The sequence below is a fragment of the Notolepis coatsorum genome (assembly GCF_963971535.1).
Source record: "Notolepis coatsorum genome assembly, chromosome: 1".
In the NCBI taxonomy this organism is placed as follows: domain Eukaryota; kingdom Metazoa; phylum Chordata; class Actinopteri; order Aulopiformes; family Paralepididae; genus Notolepis; species Notolepis coatsorum.
The window spans coordinates 316355198-316370906 of NC_140165.1; the positions used below are offsets into that span (position 1 = coordinate 316355198).

A 15709-nucleotide genomic window follows, 5' to 3' on the forward strand; every position below is an offset into this window, starting at 1 on the left:
ACTGGACGTGACCTAAAGCTATCGGCGCTTGTTGTTGCCATAGCTACAGCTACACGCTACAGTACTCACAGTGCTGAGCTCCCCCGAGGAAATGGCTCCAACATCAGATGTCGCAGAGATGCGAACGGAACTGAAGAACATCGAGATACTAGTAGTGGATCTTCTCAAGCGTCAAACGGAGCTAATGTCCAAGCTGGCTAGCATGGAAAAAACGGACGCAGGCCGCACCGGTAGTCCCTCCTGGGCGACAGTGGTGAGGGGCCGACGGAAGCTCTCCCTTCCTCTATATGATCCCCTTGAATCACCTCAACTATCAAACCGATTCAATCCTCTTTGTAGTGATTCCAGCATCCTTGGCTCTCCTTCGTTTCCGTCTCCTGCTGCTAGTAGTGTAGCTTTGCTCAAAGACTATCCGAGGATAGCTACTAGCCTAGCTACTAGCCAGGCTCCAAGCGAAGCTACCAGGACGACGGCCCTCTCCAGCTCACAACTCAACCATGGAAGTATATCTGCGCCCCGGAGCAGAAAGCGCTCTGCCCTGTTTGCTCTCGCATCGCCAAGCTCCCCAGACTCACGCGATGGGTCCGACTCCCCAAAGTTTAAACGCCCTCGTCTGCGGTGCTCTGCAGCCCATACCAGGATGATCACTCAAACGGCGAGTGTCATCGATGGAAATGCCGCTGTGAATGAGCCCCTCCTCACGGCGCTGCTGCCCGACCAACCGTCTAACTCCACCAGCAATGCAGACGCTACTCCTGCGGCTTTTCACCATAGAAACCTGGCCATCTACGACGGGGAATGCATCCAGGAACAGCCAGAGATCCTACTCATCGGAGATTCCATCACCAGGTTTTTGCAAATACCACACGGCATTACGTATTGTTTTTCCGGTTTAAAAGTTACTGACTTACTGGAGTGTACTCCCGAAATCATCGAGAGATATCCGTCCGCCCACACCGTTATTATTCATATCGGAGCAAATGACGTAATGGCTAGACAATCCGTTAAACTCCAATCTGACTTTGAATCACTAATACTCACTATTGAAAGCCTGGGTAAAATATGCATTGTGTCTGGCCCCATTCCATCCATAGGTCGTGGATCTGAGCGATTTAGCCGTCTGTTCTGGTTGCACAAATGGCTACAGACCCACTGTACTACTATAGGACTTTGCTATATAAATAACTTTGATCTGCTCTGGTCCAGGAAAGACCATTACAGACCCGATGGCATCCATCCAAACATATCAGGGGTAAATGTGCTAATACATAACGTCATACAAAGTATAGCATCACTGGCCTGACAACCAACCATATCTAGCTCTGTAGACTATATACAGAAGCAGCCTAAACTACAAAAAAACACGTTGAGTGTCATCCCGATTCTGATCACCAAAAGACTAATCAATTACTCATTATCACGTCCCATATGTAAATCTAACCTTATCAATATCAGTGTTCAACCACAGACTATCTCACACCCCACTACAGAACCCGTACAGCTAAAACTAGCACTGTTCAACGTTAGAGCGCTGAAACAAAAATCATTTCTGATAAATGAACTCATAGTAAAACATGGTGTACATTGTATGTTTTTAGTAGAGACATGGTTAGACAATATCACTGGTGTAGCAACACTGATTGAGACCTGCCCTTCCAATTTTAAATTCTATCAATCAAACAGACAGAGTGGGAGGGGAGGAGGAATAGCAGCAATCATCTCCACTCAATTTGTGTGCAATGATATTGACCTAGGAACATTTTTATCGTTTGAATACCTTGCTATTGTATTGAAAACAGAAATGCCAGTAATATGTGTGACATTGTATCGACCACCAAGGTACTCGCCACTCTTCATACAGGAATTTTCAGAACTCATATCGATCTGCATTACCAGGTATGATAGAATCATTCTTAATGGAGATCTAAATATTCATATCAACAAAAAGGATGACCCCAGGGGTTGTGAGTTTCTGAACCTACTGGACAGTTTTGGACTGATGCAACATGTTCACGAGGCCACCCACCAACATGGCAACACTCTGGACCTACTAATAACAACAGGGCTAAACATTGAGAATATATCAGTAAAACAAATTCCAATTTCTGACCATTATTGTGTGTTCTATGGTACAAGCCTAATATTACATAAGACCAGAAGCGAATTCCTAGTTCACAGAAGGCTTCTGGACGCTAGAGCTGAAGCAAAATTCTCTAGTATGATGAAATCATACGACCAATGCAGTAAATCCTCCTTAAATCAGCAAGTGCAAAACTTCCACAGCACCTTGTCAACTGTGTTAGATACTGTTGCCCCTCTAAAGGTTAAAAAGGTAAAAACTGATAGAATCTCTCCATGGCTAAATAAAACCAATGTTAAAGATAACAAGAGAAAATGTAGGATAGCCGAGCGAAAATGGAGGAAACTCAAACTCACAGCTCACTTTAATTTATACAAAGACGCCATGGGCGCATACAATAAGGCAATACAACTTGCGAGAAAGGAATATTTTTCCAAAATGATCTCAGAAAATATGGGTAACTCGAGGGTACTTTTTTCCACCATTGACCGACTGATTAACATACCACCCCCCCATATACCGCAGCAATCAGCCACAAAATGTGAAGAGTTCGCAGTTTTCTTTAATGAAAAAATATCATTGATTAGAGCAAGCATTACCGCTGATATGGATCTGGCTATGAGTGAAACCCCACCTGAGATAACTATGGGGGAATTCACATGTATTACATTACCTGACCTCTGTAAGATTGTCTCTGAGTGTAATTCCGCCACCTCCTGCCTCGATCCTATACCAACAGCATTTCTCAAGCGGGTGTTTGATAGTGTCTCAAATCATGTCCTTGAAATCATAAATATGTCTCTTCAAACAGGCACTTTTCCAGATGCATTTAAAACAGCTGTAGTAAAACCACTACTAAAGAAAACAAACTTAGATGTAAACGAACTAAAAAGCTATAGGCCAATATCGAACCTTCCATTTATCAGCAAGATATTAGAAAAGATAGTCTCAGTACAAATAAACTCCTTTCTCAAAGATAATAACATCATGGATGAACTACAATCAGGTTTCAGAACAAATCACAGCACTGAAACTGCCCTTACCAAAATAGTTAGCGACCTCAGGCTAAACACCGATGCTGGCAAAGTCTCAATTCTTGTCCTATTGGACCTTAGTGCAGCGTTCGATACGATTGACCATAATATCTTGATCAGTCGTCTAGAAAGACTGGTTGGCTTTTCCGATCATGTACTAAATTGGCTCATAACATACATTAAGGGGAGAAGGTTCTATGTTAAGCTTGGAGACAATGTATCCGAGGAACATAACAGCAATTTTGGAGTCGCACAAGGAAGCTGCCTTGGTCCATTACTCTTCTCACTATATATGCTGCCCCTCGGGGACATCATTCGAGACCACAATGTATGCTTCCATAGTTATGCTGATGATACACAACTATATATCTCCGCAGAACCAAATAACACTACAGCCATACAGTCCATTACAAATTGTCTGTTAGCAATAAACAAGTGGATGAACAATAACTTCCTAAAATTAAACGAAAGCAAGACCGAAATCCTATTGATCGGCCCAAAAGCGAAAAGGGAAGTGCTTTGTAAAAACCTGGGGAGTCTGTCATCCTATGTAAAGACTGAGGTTACAAGCCTAGGTGTCATCTTGGACTCAGACCTGACCTTTAAGTCTCATATAAATAAGGCCATGAAAACGTCATTCTTCCACCTAAGAAACATAGCGAAAGTAAGACCTTTCGTAAATAAAAAGGATGCAGAGAAACTTATTCATGCTTTTGTATCAAGTCGGCTTGACTATTGTAATGCACTGTTCACTGGTCTTCCCAAAGCAACCATTGGGAAGCTTCAGCTTATCCAAAACTCTGCAGCTCGATTACTAACTCATACAAGGAGAAGAGAACATATCACTCCAGTCCTGGCCACTCTGCACTGGCTTCCAATAACTCATAGAATTGATTTTAAGGTCCTTTTCCTAACATATAAAGCTCTTAATGAGCAAGGCCCAAAATACATAGCAAATTCCCTAGTTAGTTATCTGCCCTCAAGAACGCTACGGTCATCCACTACAGGTTTACTAGACACGCCCAGAAACCAAAAAAGGATAGGAAGTATGGCATTTGCCAACTATGCCCCAAAACTATGGAACACACTACCAACACACATCAGAAACGCCAGCTCTATACACATTTTTAAAGGAAAATTAAAAACGTACCTATACAGTCTAGCTTACAAATAGTTATGGCTTGGAAAAACCTGATGGATCCATGAGGCTAGGATAAGCCTTGTGGACCCAACTTTTTAGATGAAGGAACGGGTACATAGGAGACACGCCTCCAGTTTTTCAAACGTTTTTGACACTCCTCAGCTTCTGAGCTGAAGGCGTGTTTTTGCGGACCTCCCAAAACTTTCAAGCTTTTTAGATGAAGGAATGGGTACAATAGGAGACACGCCTCCAGTTTTTCAAAAGTTTTTGACACACCTCAGCTTCTGAGCTGAAGGCGTGTTTTTGCGGACCTCCCAAACTTTCAAACTTCTTAGATGAAGGAATGGGTACAATAGGAGACATTGATCTTAACTGATCACTATGACTTTATTGCTTTTATCGTTATATATGCCTATAATTGTGTACAGCACTTTGAGCTACATGACATGTATGAAAGGTGCTTTATAAATACTTACTTACTTACTTACTTACTTACTTTCGTGACTGACGCATCCAACAAGGTTTCACTCGGCTGTGTGATTTAATTCAAGGTGGATCGCTGTTGTCGTTTGAACAACTTCAGATTTCATGGGAACTACCAATCCCCCAAATCAAGAATGTTTAAGATGAATGAAGTAAGATTTTGATTATTTGAAATATGGCCTGTGTAGACTAAACTATGCACAGAATTATGTCAGTCTACAAGGTCCGGATTCTACATGGTCCGGCAATGTAGACCTTGTAGACTCCACTACAGACCAATTATCAGTGAATGTTCATGCATTTTTAAGAAGGGCAACTTCCACAAAAAAACAAAGAACTCACCAAAACATCTCAGTAGCACCTTATCTAAATGTTATATTTCATATATGGAGATTCATATTTATTTATGTATTGCATGCATTTCTACATTTTATTTCCTATTTTGTTTATTCATCCCAGTATCTTTCTTTCTTATGTGTGGAATTCTACAAGGTGCGCGCACACACACACACACACACACACCTACACACACACCTACACACACACACACACACACACACACACACTTACATTTAGTCATTTAGCTGACGCTTTTATCCAAAGCGACTTACAAGTTCTGTACGACAAGACAGCAAGAAGGGTACAACTCTATCAGCTGAGTAACAATGTTCATCAAAGTGTTGCGTGTTACAGTGTAGGTTAGTTTATTAGGACAAGTGCATGACAGTAAGGTTAGTCACGGTTAGATTTTTTTTTTTTTTTTTTTTTTTTTTATCATTTCAGATAATGGTTGAAGAAGTGAGTCTTTAGTCGACGGCGAAAGATTGGACGGGATTCGGCTGTCCTAACTGGGATGGGTAGTTCACACACACACACACACACACACACACACACACACACACACAAATCGAAGTAAAAAAAAAAAAAAATTATATATTTTTTTTATTTTTTTTTAACTTTTATTTTTTTTTTAATGTTCGAAACTTGTGCCATCGAATCGAACGTTCGAAGCTTCGAAGCATTTAAGACAGCCCTATTAATAACTATGTAATTAATTATGGTTCAGTTCCTCGCAGGTGTGGTATTGTCCCCGTTGTCTGACTCCTAAATGGAACAGAATCCTCGTGTTATTATTAACCCTTTCACTGCCACACTACAGCAGGTTAACCCTTTACTATCACACTACCGACGGTTACCGTCGGTAGTGTGATAGTAAAGGGTTAACCCTCTGTAGGGTGTCAGTGAAAGGGTTAACCTTCTGTGTATTGTCGCAGTGAAAGGGTTAACCGTTTGGCAGTGTGGCAGTGAAAGGGTTAACCACACCTGCGCTCACCCTCTGGGCCCGTGATGTCAGAGTGGCTGCGGTGAAAAAGGGGCCTAATGGCAACAACAACAACAACCCCTATTGCAAATGACTATTCTTCCATCTATTCTACACCATTTCATTGAGCTGTAATCAACACACCAGTATTGACTATTCTTCCATCTATTCTACACCATTTCATTGAGCTGTAATCAACACACCAGTATTGACTATTCTTCCATCTATTCTACACCATTTCATTGAGCTGTAATCAACACACCAGTATTGACTATTCTTCCATCTATTCTACACCATTTCATTGAGCTGTAATCAACACACCAGTATTGACTATTCTTCCATCTATTCTACACCATTTCATTGAGCTGTAATCAACACACCAGTATTGGCTTAATCTGTCTCTAGACGTTTTGGGATATGTGCAAAATAAATCGGCATTGTTTTTCTTTGCAAATTCTTACGGCGATTGACATTAGGGCTTGGCAATTAATCGAAAAAAATATTGCGATCTCGATTCATAGACCTATGCAATCTCATTTCTAAATTATGAAGATTATTTTTTTATAATTTAGTTTTTTTAATATTACTTTTTTACTTTTATTTTTTTACTTTTTACTATACTTTTTTAAATAATGACGATTCTGACTTGAGTTATTTTGTATGTTACAAGAGACTTAAGTTTAAGTCACGCACTTTCATATATGTTATGTTTAAGTTTAAGTCAAGCACTTTGATATTATGTTATGTTGTCTGTTTAAGAAAGAGTGCAATAAGGGCGGCTACGTGGCGTAGTGGGCAAGGCGCTCGCCACGAATGACTTAGTCCACATTGCAGCCGGCTTGTGGGAGGCAAGAAACGGTGTTCGTGACAGGGGAGGGTTGAATTGGATGATACGAAATTGGGATGGGAGAAAATATAGAAAATGGGAGAAAAAGTGGATAAAAAAAAGAGAGTGCAATAAATGATTTTATTGAAAAAATAAGAATCGTGTGAGAGAATCGTGATTTCAATTCTTAGAGAGAAAAATCGTGATTCACATTTGAGCAAGAATCGCCCAGCCCTAATTGACATGATGCTTGTGTTGACCTCTTGGCGTTTAGACGAGGCCAACATTGACTACGGCCAGGTGTTTAAAGGCAGCGCTGCCGAGGGCCTGAGAGTGGAGGACCTGGTCAAGCAGTACTTCCAGGTGGCAGAGGAGGTACGTGCTGAAAACATTCATCCCCCCCCCCCCCCCCCCCCCCCGGGCGTCCCCTTCCCTACCCAGAACCAACACAAACTATCTCAAGCCCCACCCTCTTTTTCTTGATCCTCCAATCACAATCGCTGCTTCCCTCAGACAAACTTTCATTGTGAGCCCTTATTGCTGTGGCATGATGAGACACTCGCATTTAGTACAAGTTAAAACTGTAAGTGTGTGTGTGTTAGGGCTGTCCCCGACTAAGGATTTGGATAGTCGACTTTGATTGGCCGAAATTAGGATTTTGCCCGTCTAATGAACACACTAGACTAGACAAATATCAAGATGTATCCATCAGTGGACCAATTGCATGCTTTTGCAGAGGACAAGAAGCCTTCCGTCGACTCCTTCAGACATTAAGCACCCCCCACAGCCCAAATGGAATGATAAAAAAATATATATATATATTACCGTATACTTTTTTTTCCTTCAAATTTTTGTCGACTATGAAAAAAAAGGTGCTTAACGTCTCAAGGAGTCGACTGAAGGCTTCTTGTCCTCTGCAAAAGCATGCAATTGGTCCACTGATGGATACATCTTGATATTTGTCTAGTCTAGTGTGTTCATTAGATGGGTGAAATCCTCTTTCAGTGCCTCTGTGCCTGTTTTCGTAGGCAGTTAGCCTCCTCTGGTATGCGTGCTATTAGCGTTAGCCACGCTTCTAGGCCTCTTTTCTTTAAAAAAAAAAATTATAAAAAAAAGTATAATTTTTTTTGCATTCGACTAAGAGGTTGGCAGTCGACTATGGCTACTTTCGATCGAATAGTCGACTATTCGACTAATAGGGGATGTTACCATGATACATGATGAATGACCATTACATTTATATAGTGCTTTTCTAGACACTCAAAGCGCTCCCCACAATGTAGGGTGGAAATGGCCTCCTTCACCACCACTGGTAGCACCCAACCTTGGGCTACACAGGCTCAATGGCTGCCATGGCACTGGCACCAGGCACACATCACACTACACAATGGCTGAACGGCTCAGGAGACAGGGATTGATGTCAGCCAATTAAGGGGAAGGGATGATTAAGGTGGCCTTGATGTCAGAGACCTGATTGGGAATTTGGAATGTCGGGGAACCCCCTATACTCTTTGCGATAGGCGTCCTGGGTTCTTCAACGACCGAGATTCAGTCAGGACCTCGGTTTAGCGTCTCATCCGAAGGACGGCACTCGCGGTTCCAAATGTATTTTTTTTTTTTTTTTTTTTTATTATTATTGCAAAACAAAATTATTAAAAGTCAGTACTCAACACACAATGCATAATGAAACTAACAGTCAAGGTGGCTAAAATGACATGCAAGTACAGAAACAGAAAACAAAAAAAAGTCTATAATAATATTTTACCGTATACAGTGTATATCCAACGAAATTACCAATTATACCAATGTCTTATACAGGATATACCCCTAATACCTATTATCTAAAACTAAAAGCGGTTCCAAATGTCTATACTGAACACTGTGACCTCTATTTTTACTTCTATTTTACATGCTATACTATGTTATTTGATACTATCTTGTCTAGCACAGTCTCTGGAGCGTAACAGTAAGAAGCATTTTGTATAAAAGTATTCTGTACTTCTGTATGACAACTATTAAAGAAACTTGAAACTTGAGCTATACGGTGTCCCTATCACGGTAACAGGGGCATTGTTACTGACAAGTCCAGAGGACAGAGTGCCCCCTGCTGGACAACGATGCCACTTTCCGACAACGGCCTTGACCGGGGCTCGAACCGGTGATCTTCCGACCTTCCGAGTCCGGAGCTCTACTCATGTGGCCACGCTGCCGGACAAGAATCACTTTATTACTATTTCAGTTGTGTAGTAGTGATGATAAAAAAAAAATCTATTTCCGAATGTCATATCTAAACTTTTGTCTTTTTGATGTACTATAACAGCCAGAGCTAAAAATGGCCGAATCCTCATAGATCTTTCCACGAGATACACAGCAACAGGCCAATATCTGTACTATATGTACCGTATGTGTCGAGCTTTGCATGTCAGGAGTCGTGTCAGTACTCCATAACCAGAGTTTTAAACTAATACACTTTACCCTCCTCCTCTCCCCAAATCTGGTCAAACTCTACTATATGTCTCTCTCTCTCTCTCTCTCTGTCTCTCTCTCTCTCTCTCTCTCTCTCTCTCTCTCTCTCTCTCTCTCTCTCTCTCTCTCTCTCTCTCTCTCTCTCTCTCTCTCTCTCTCTCTCTCTCTCTCTCTCTCTCTCTCTCTCTCTCTCTCTCTGTTTCTCTCTGCCTGTCTGTTTCTCTGTCTCTGTCTCTCTCTGTCTCTCTCTGTTTCTCTCTGCCTGTCTGTCTCTCTCTCTCTCTCTCTCTGCCTGTCTATGTCTCTCTCTCTGCCTGTCTATGTCTCTCTCTCTGCCTGTCTCTGTATTTGTATCTCTCTGTCGATCTCTCTCTATATATGTGTCTCTCTCTCTCCACATTGTTGCACAAAGCTGCCTTTCTCTCGCACACACACACACACACACACACACACACACACACACACACACACACACACACACACGACACACACACACACACACACACACACACTCTCATCTCTCATTGCTAGCTCACTGCGCAGCGGAGGGGACAATTTGAAAACAAAGCATTCCATCAAGTCATATTTCAAGGAAAACACTTTGCGCTCCCTGGTCGGTACCGGGGCAGACTGACCCGGGGGGGGGGGGGGGGGGGGGGGTCCAGGCCTCTCCCTGGAACAGCCAGGAGAGTAGACTGACCCTGAGCAGTCCGGGGGGGGGCTGGGTTCCAGGCCTCTCCCTGGAACAGCCAGGAGAGTAGACTGACCCTGAGCAGTCCGGGGGGGGGCTGGGTTCCAGGCCTCTCCCTGGAACAGCCAGGAGAGTAGACTGACCCTGAGCAGTCCGCGGGGGGGCTGGGTTCCAGGCCTCTCCCTGGAACAGCCAGGAGAGATCCCACGGCTCGTGGTACAGCAAGGAAACAAAGTGGACGTCCAATAAGCAGTGAGATGAACTCACTGCGGGGGGCGTGGCCTCAGTTCTAGATATCCCCCCCCCCCCCCCCTCATCACTGGCTCTAAAAAGCGTAGGGCGGACTGAACCGGGTGAGAGAGAAAACTGAGCTCATTGGCCAAGTTTAAGCTTTTCATGTGTAGTAATAATAATAATAATCTTTATTTGTATTGCCTCCTGCAACTCAAAAGTGTTTCACAGCAGCAGAAACCACATGGGCAAGAGCAATGCGTGAAGTGCAGACGTAAAATAAGTATAAATCCAGCATACAGTAGACGGCAGCAAAATAGACAGTGAAGATGAGGCACAGAACATTAAATCACATTGTTTTTTTTCATATTAGGATCTAACATCCCAATAGGCCTTGTTTGATGATCACTGATATACACATATAAAATAGACAGTTTTGAAATAGACGGCAATACTAAAATAGAATAGACAGAGTAACATTTTTAAATAGACCCTAATAAAAATGTATGAAAAGGTCTAAGAATTCTATCTTGGACTGCGTTCACACTGCAGGCCTTAGTGCTCAGTTCTTATTCATTCCTCAGATCAGATTTATTTTGTTTGGCTGTTCACGTTATTTTTCACTATGTGGCCAAGATGGGATTGCAGTGTGAACTGGTCACACGCTCCTGAACTGACCCGCATGCGCGAATAAACAACAACGACGATGGATTTTTAACATGGAGGACACTGAAGTCACACTTTTTTTTTTTTTCTTTTTTTTTTTATTATTGCAAAACAAAATTATTAAAAGTCAGTACTCGACACACAATACATAATGAAACTAACAATTAAGATGGCTAAAATGACATGCAAGCACCGAAACAGAAAGCAAAAAAAATATATAATAATACTTTACCGTATACAGTGTATATCCAACGAAATTACCAATTATACCAATGTCTTATATAGGATATACCCCTAATACCTGTTATCTAAAACCCTACACACATATGCTCCAGCTCGAACCCCCCCCCCTCCCGGACCCCTCTTTGGATAGTACCTCCATTATCCCTCGCTCCTAACCAGACACTACCATTATAAGCTAGCTTTTATTCTCTCCACCACTTCTAACCACACCACTGAAGTCACACTTTATGGTTTGATGTATAAGTCGATGTGCAGTGGAGGCTAAGGCTGTCTCCCCGAAGCCTGTTTTTGGGATTCGAACTTCGTCAGGGTTCGTCAGCCAAACAAAAGAAATCTGATCTGAGGAATGAATAAGAACTGAGCACTAAATATCCTCAAACTAAATCCTTTATTAAATCAACTTTCCAGACCCAGCCCAGGGAGAAGCCCCAGCCCAACTAAATCAATTAAATCAACTTTCTTTAATGAATATAACTCATCAGTTTTTAATACTATAATATTAGTGTAGCCTAATCTTTATCGGCAACTGTGAAGAAAAACCCCATTGGTTTAAACGGAATGAATAGAAAAGAAAAAAAGAACAAATAAAAAAAAAAAAAATTTTGAATGTTGATTTAGAATTCGAATGCCAATGCCTACTTTTATTTTTTATTTTTATTTTTTTTATTATGTTTTTGGTAGATATTTTATTGGTTTTTGCTACCGGGCAGTCCGATAGAGAGAGGAGTATGGGAGATAGATGGGGGAAGACATTCGGCAGAGGTCGCCGGGTCCGGGAGTCGAACCCGGGAGCGTGTAGTCTTTTACCAACAAACTTGCATTTTTCCACGATCTGATTGGCCACTGACGTTTCTGGTCATGTGACATCTGCGCCAATCGTGTGACGCCTGTTTCTATCACTGGTTAAGCTTAGGCACTCTTTCGAAGTTGGTTAAGGTTAGAGTTTGTCTTAGACTAGGGCGATAGAACACCAGCCCTGATTCCAAACTCTAACCTTAACCAACTTTGAAAGAGTCGCCTATAAGCTTAACCAGTGATAAACTAGGCGTTAGGTAGTTTGCAGGCTGTTAGAGGCGGAAATAGGCGCAGAAACAGGCGTCACGCGATTGGCGCAGATGTCACATGACCAGAAACGTCAGTGGCCAATCGGATCGCGGAAAAATGCAAGTTTGTGTCGAATAAAAACACTTTAATATCTGAAATGAGTTTCAAGTTTCCTTATTAGTTGTCATCAAAAAAAAATCTATGAAATGCTTTTTTCTGCTATGAGCTCCTGGGAGAGTGCTAGATAAAAATAGATAAAAAGTATAAAAATAGATAAAAAGTACGGAGGCAAAAAGTGTTCAGTCAAGATACATATGTATAATATACAATACAGAGTAAAAAAGAGTAACAGTGAGTTACAGTATACAGTACAATGCAGAAATGGGATGAGGTACAACTTAGGTAAGGTGCAATGAGGTATGAATTGTAGTGTAAATCTCTTTACCAATAAATATAAAGTGTGTTAAAGTGAGTAAAGTGGGTGCTACTACAGTGAGTGTTTATTTAAAGTGTGTGTGCCATGTGGATGTGTGTGCTGTGAGTGTAGATGATGGGTTGTTAAATAGTGTCATTGTCGTTGACCATCCTGATGGCCTGGGGGATAGAAGCTCCTTCTGAGTCTCTCTGTACCGGCCATGAGACTCCGGTATCGCTTGCCTGACGGCACCAGTTCAAAGAGGCAGTTGTTTGGGTGACTAGAGTCTTTGATTATTCTCTTAGCCTTTCCCCTGCAACGCTTGTTGTAAATGTCCTGGAGAGTGGGAAGCCCACCTCCAATTGTGCGTTCTGCTGAACGGGCCACTCTCTGTAGTCTGAAGAAGCAAAGAAAAAAATAAACAAACCATTTGGCGGAAGACGAGGTGTTTCTGATGCCGTCCGTGTGTGTGTTGGTCTGCGTTCTCAGAAGGTCCAGCTCTCCCTGCTGACGGAGCAGGGCATGGGGAAGGCCCTTCAGGAGTTCATAGACAAGGACGAGAAGGACGCCATCGAGGAACTGATCAACTTCCAGCTGGAGAAGACACAGCGCCACCTGCAGGCCAGAGGAGTGATCAATGAGCACGACATAGACGCAGAGGTAGGAGAGGAGGGTGGAGAGGAGAGGAGAGGAGTGGAGTGGAGAAGAGAGGATGAGGTAGAGGAGATGGAGGAGGAAGAGGTAGAGGAGGTGGAGGAGAGGTGCAGAGATGAGGTAGAGCAGGGGTTCCCAAACTTTTCAGGCCGGGGCCCAGAAAATAAGGCGTCAGAGAGCCGCGGCCCAATGCACATTGTCTGGCTTTTTTTTTTTTTTTTTTTGCCAGGTGACCGATTTTTTAAGCCAAATATCACTTCAATCCTATTAAGTTAGTTCAAGTTAGTTATTCATTTATATGTGCTATTTATGAGAGGGCTAACTTGTTGCAAAATAATAATGATAATAATAATAGCCTCATTAAAATACTATTGTTGCTTCGGTTGTTTTCAGCATTTTATGTGCATAATCTGTTATTTAGTTTGAAATGTTCGTTGAAATAAGTAGATTTTTCGTTTTTGTTTATTTATTAAGTTAATATAAAACCATATAGTCACATTTTAGAATACAATAGAATAGAATTTTAGAATACAACTAGAAACACTGTCCTGGCCTGCTTCTAAGTTCAGTGGCCCGACAAAAAAAAATTAAAATTAAAAAATTAAAAATTAATTTTTTTTTTTTTTTTTTTTTTTTTTTTTAAATCATCTCGCGGCCCACCCGTGGCTGCTCGCGGCCCACCTTTGGGTCGCGACCCCGACTTTGGGAACCACTGAGGTAGAGGACTTGTCAGATGTACGTATGACGTATATCATGCCAGTTAGGGTACCTAATATGTATGTATACCGTATACTTTACTTACTCATAGTATATATTCAGGTTCTAAGTGTTATTGACCATATTTATTGTAACGTATAATATGACTGATGGGGTATATTTGTAGGGCTGTACCGAATGTCATTTTTATTTTTTTACATTCGAAGCTTCTATTGAAGTATTCGAATGAAGCTTCGAATGTCTGTCATCATATTTTATGACGTAATAATTTTTTTTTTTTAAATATCCTCAAACTAAATCCTCAATTTGAATAAAGTGATTAATCTGATTACATTTGTTTGTTTGTGTTTTTAATCAACTTTCTTTATAATATTAGTGTAGCCTAATCTTTTTCTGCAACTGTGAAGAAAAACCCCCATTGGTTTAAACAGAATGAATAATAGACACATAAAATTCTAATGTTGATTTCGAATTTGAATGTCAACGTTATGGATGAAGCTTCGAACTATTCGCTACAGCCCTATAGATTTGTATCTTTACTATAGTTTTATTGCCTATATTTATGTCGTCTACTAGTATCATGCCTGTACCTGTAGCCCCTCCCCCATGCTGCGTATGGCGCCCGAATTTACCCAAAGGGGATCTATAAAGGAATATCTCATCTTACCTTATATGGGTGTAAGACTAACATGGATGCCCGTGTGCTGTTCAGGTGAAGCTGTTCAGAGACTCGAGAAGGAACACAGTCCAAGAAGAGGAGGAGATCAAGGAGGTTGGTATTAAACACACACACACACACACACACACACACACACACACACACACACACACACACACACACACACACACACACAAATGCAGCAATGACTCACTTTAACACTTTCACTACAGAAGGTTAACCTTTCACTACCACACTACAGAAGGTTAACCCTTTCTCTACCACACTACAGACCGTTAACCTTTCACTACCACACTACAGACGGTTAACCTTTCACTACCACACTACAGAAGGTTAACCCTTTCTCTACCACACTACAGAAGGTTAACCCTTTCTCTACCACACTACAGAAGGTTAACCCTTTCTCTACCACAATACAGATGGTTAACCTTTCACTACCACACTACAGAAGGTTAACCCGTTCACTACCACACTACAAACGGTTAACCTTTCACTACCACACTACAGAAGGTTAACCCTTTCACTACCACACTACAGAAGGTTAACCCTTTCTCTACCACACTACAGACGGTTAACCTTTCACTACCACACTACAGAAGGTTAACCCTTTCACTACCACACTACAGAAGGTTAACCCTTTCACTACCACACTACAGAAGGTTAACCCTTTCTCTACCACACTACAGAAGGTTAACCTTTCTCTACCACACTACAGACAGTTAACCTTTCACTACCACACTACAGAAGGTTAACCCTTTCTCTACCACACTACAGGAGGTTAACCCTTTCACTACAACACTACAGAGTGTTAACCTTTCACTACCACACTACAGAAGGTTAACCTTTCACTACCACACTACAGAAGGTTAACCCTTTCTCTACCACACTACAGGAGGTTAACATTTCACTACCACACTACAGAAGGTTAACCGTTTCACTACCACACTACAGACGGTTAACCTTTCACTACAGACGGTTACCCTTTCTCTACCACGCTACAGAAGGTTAACCCTTTCTC

General features: G+C 41.7%; 1 protein-coding gene across 1 annotated transcript in view; it reads left to right on the plus strand.

Annotated features, from left to right (window-relative positions):
• The window catches only part of LOC311226353 (double-strand break repair protein MRE11-like), a 58185-nt gene that overhangs the window by 25308 nt on the left and 17168 nt on the right, over nt 1–15709 (plus strand). The window contains exons 12-14 of the mRNA XM_084311782.1: nt 7160–7260; nt 13131–13301; nt 14725–14784. Of these exons, the coding sequence (XP_084167908.1) occupies nt 7160–7260; nt 13131–13301; nt 14725–14784 (332 nt within the window). The remainder of the gene's footprint in view (nt 1–7159; nt 7261–13130; nt 13302–14724; nt 14785–15709) is intronic.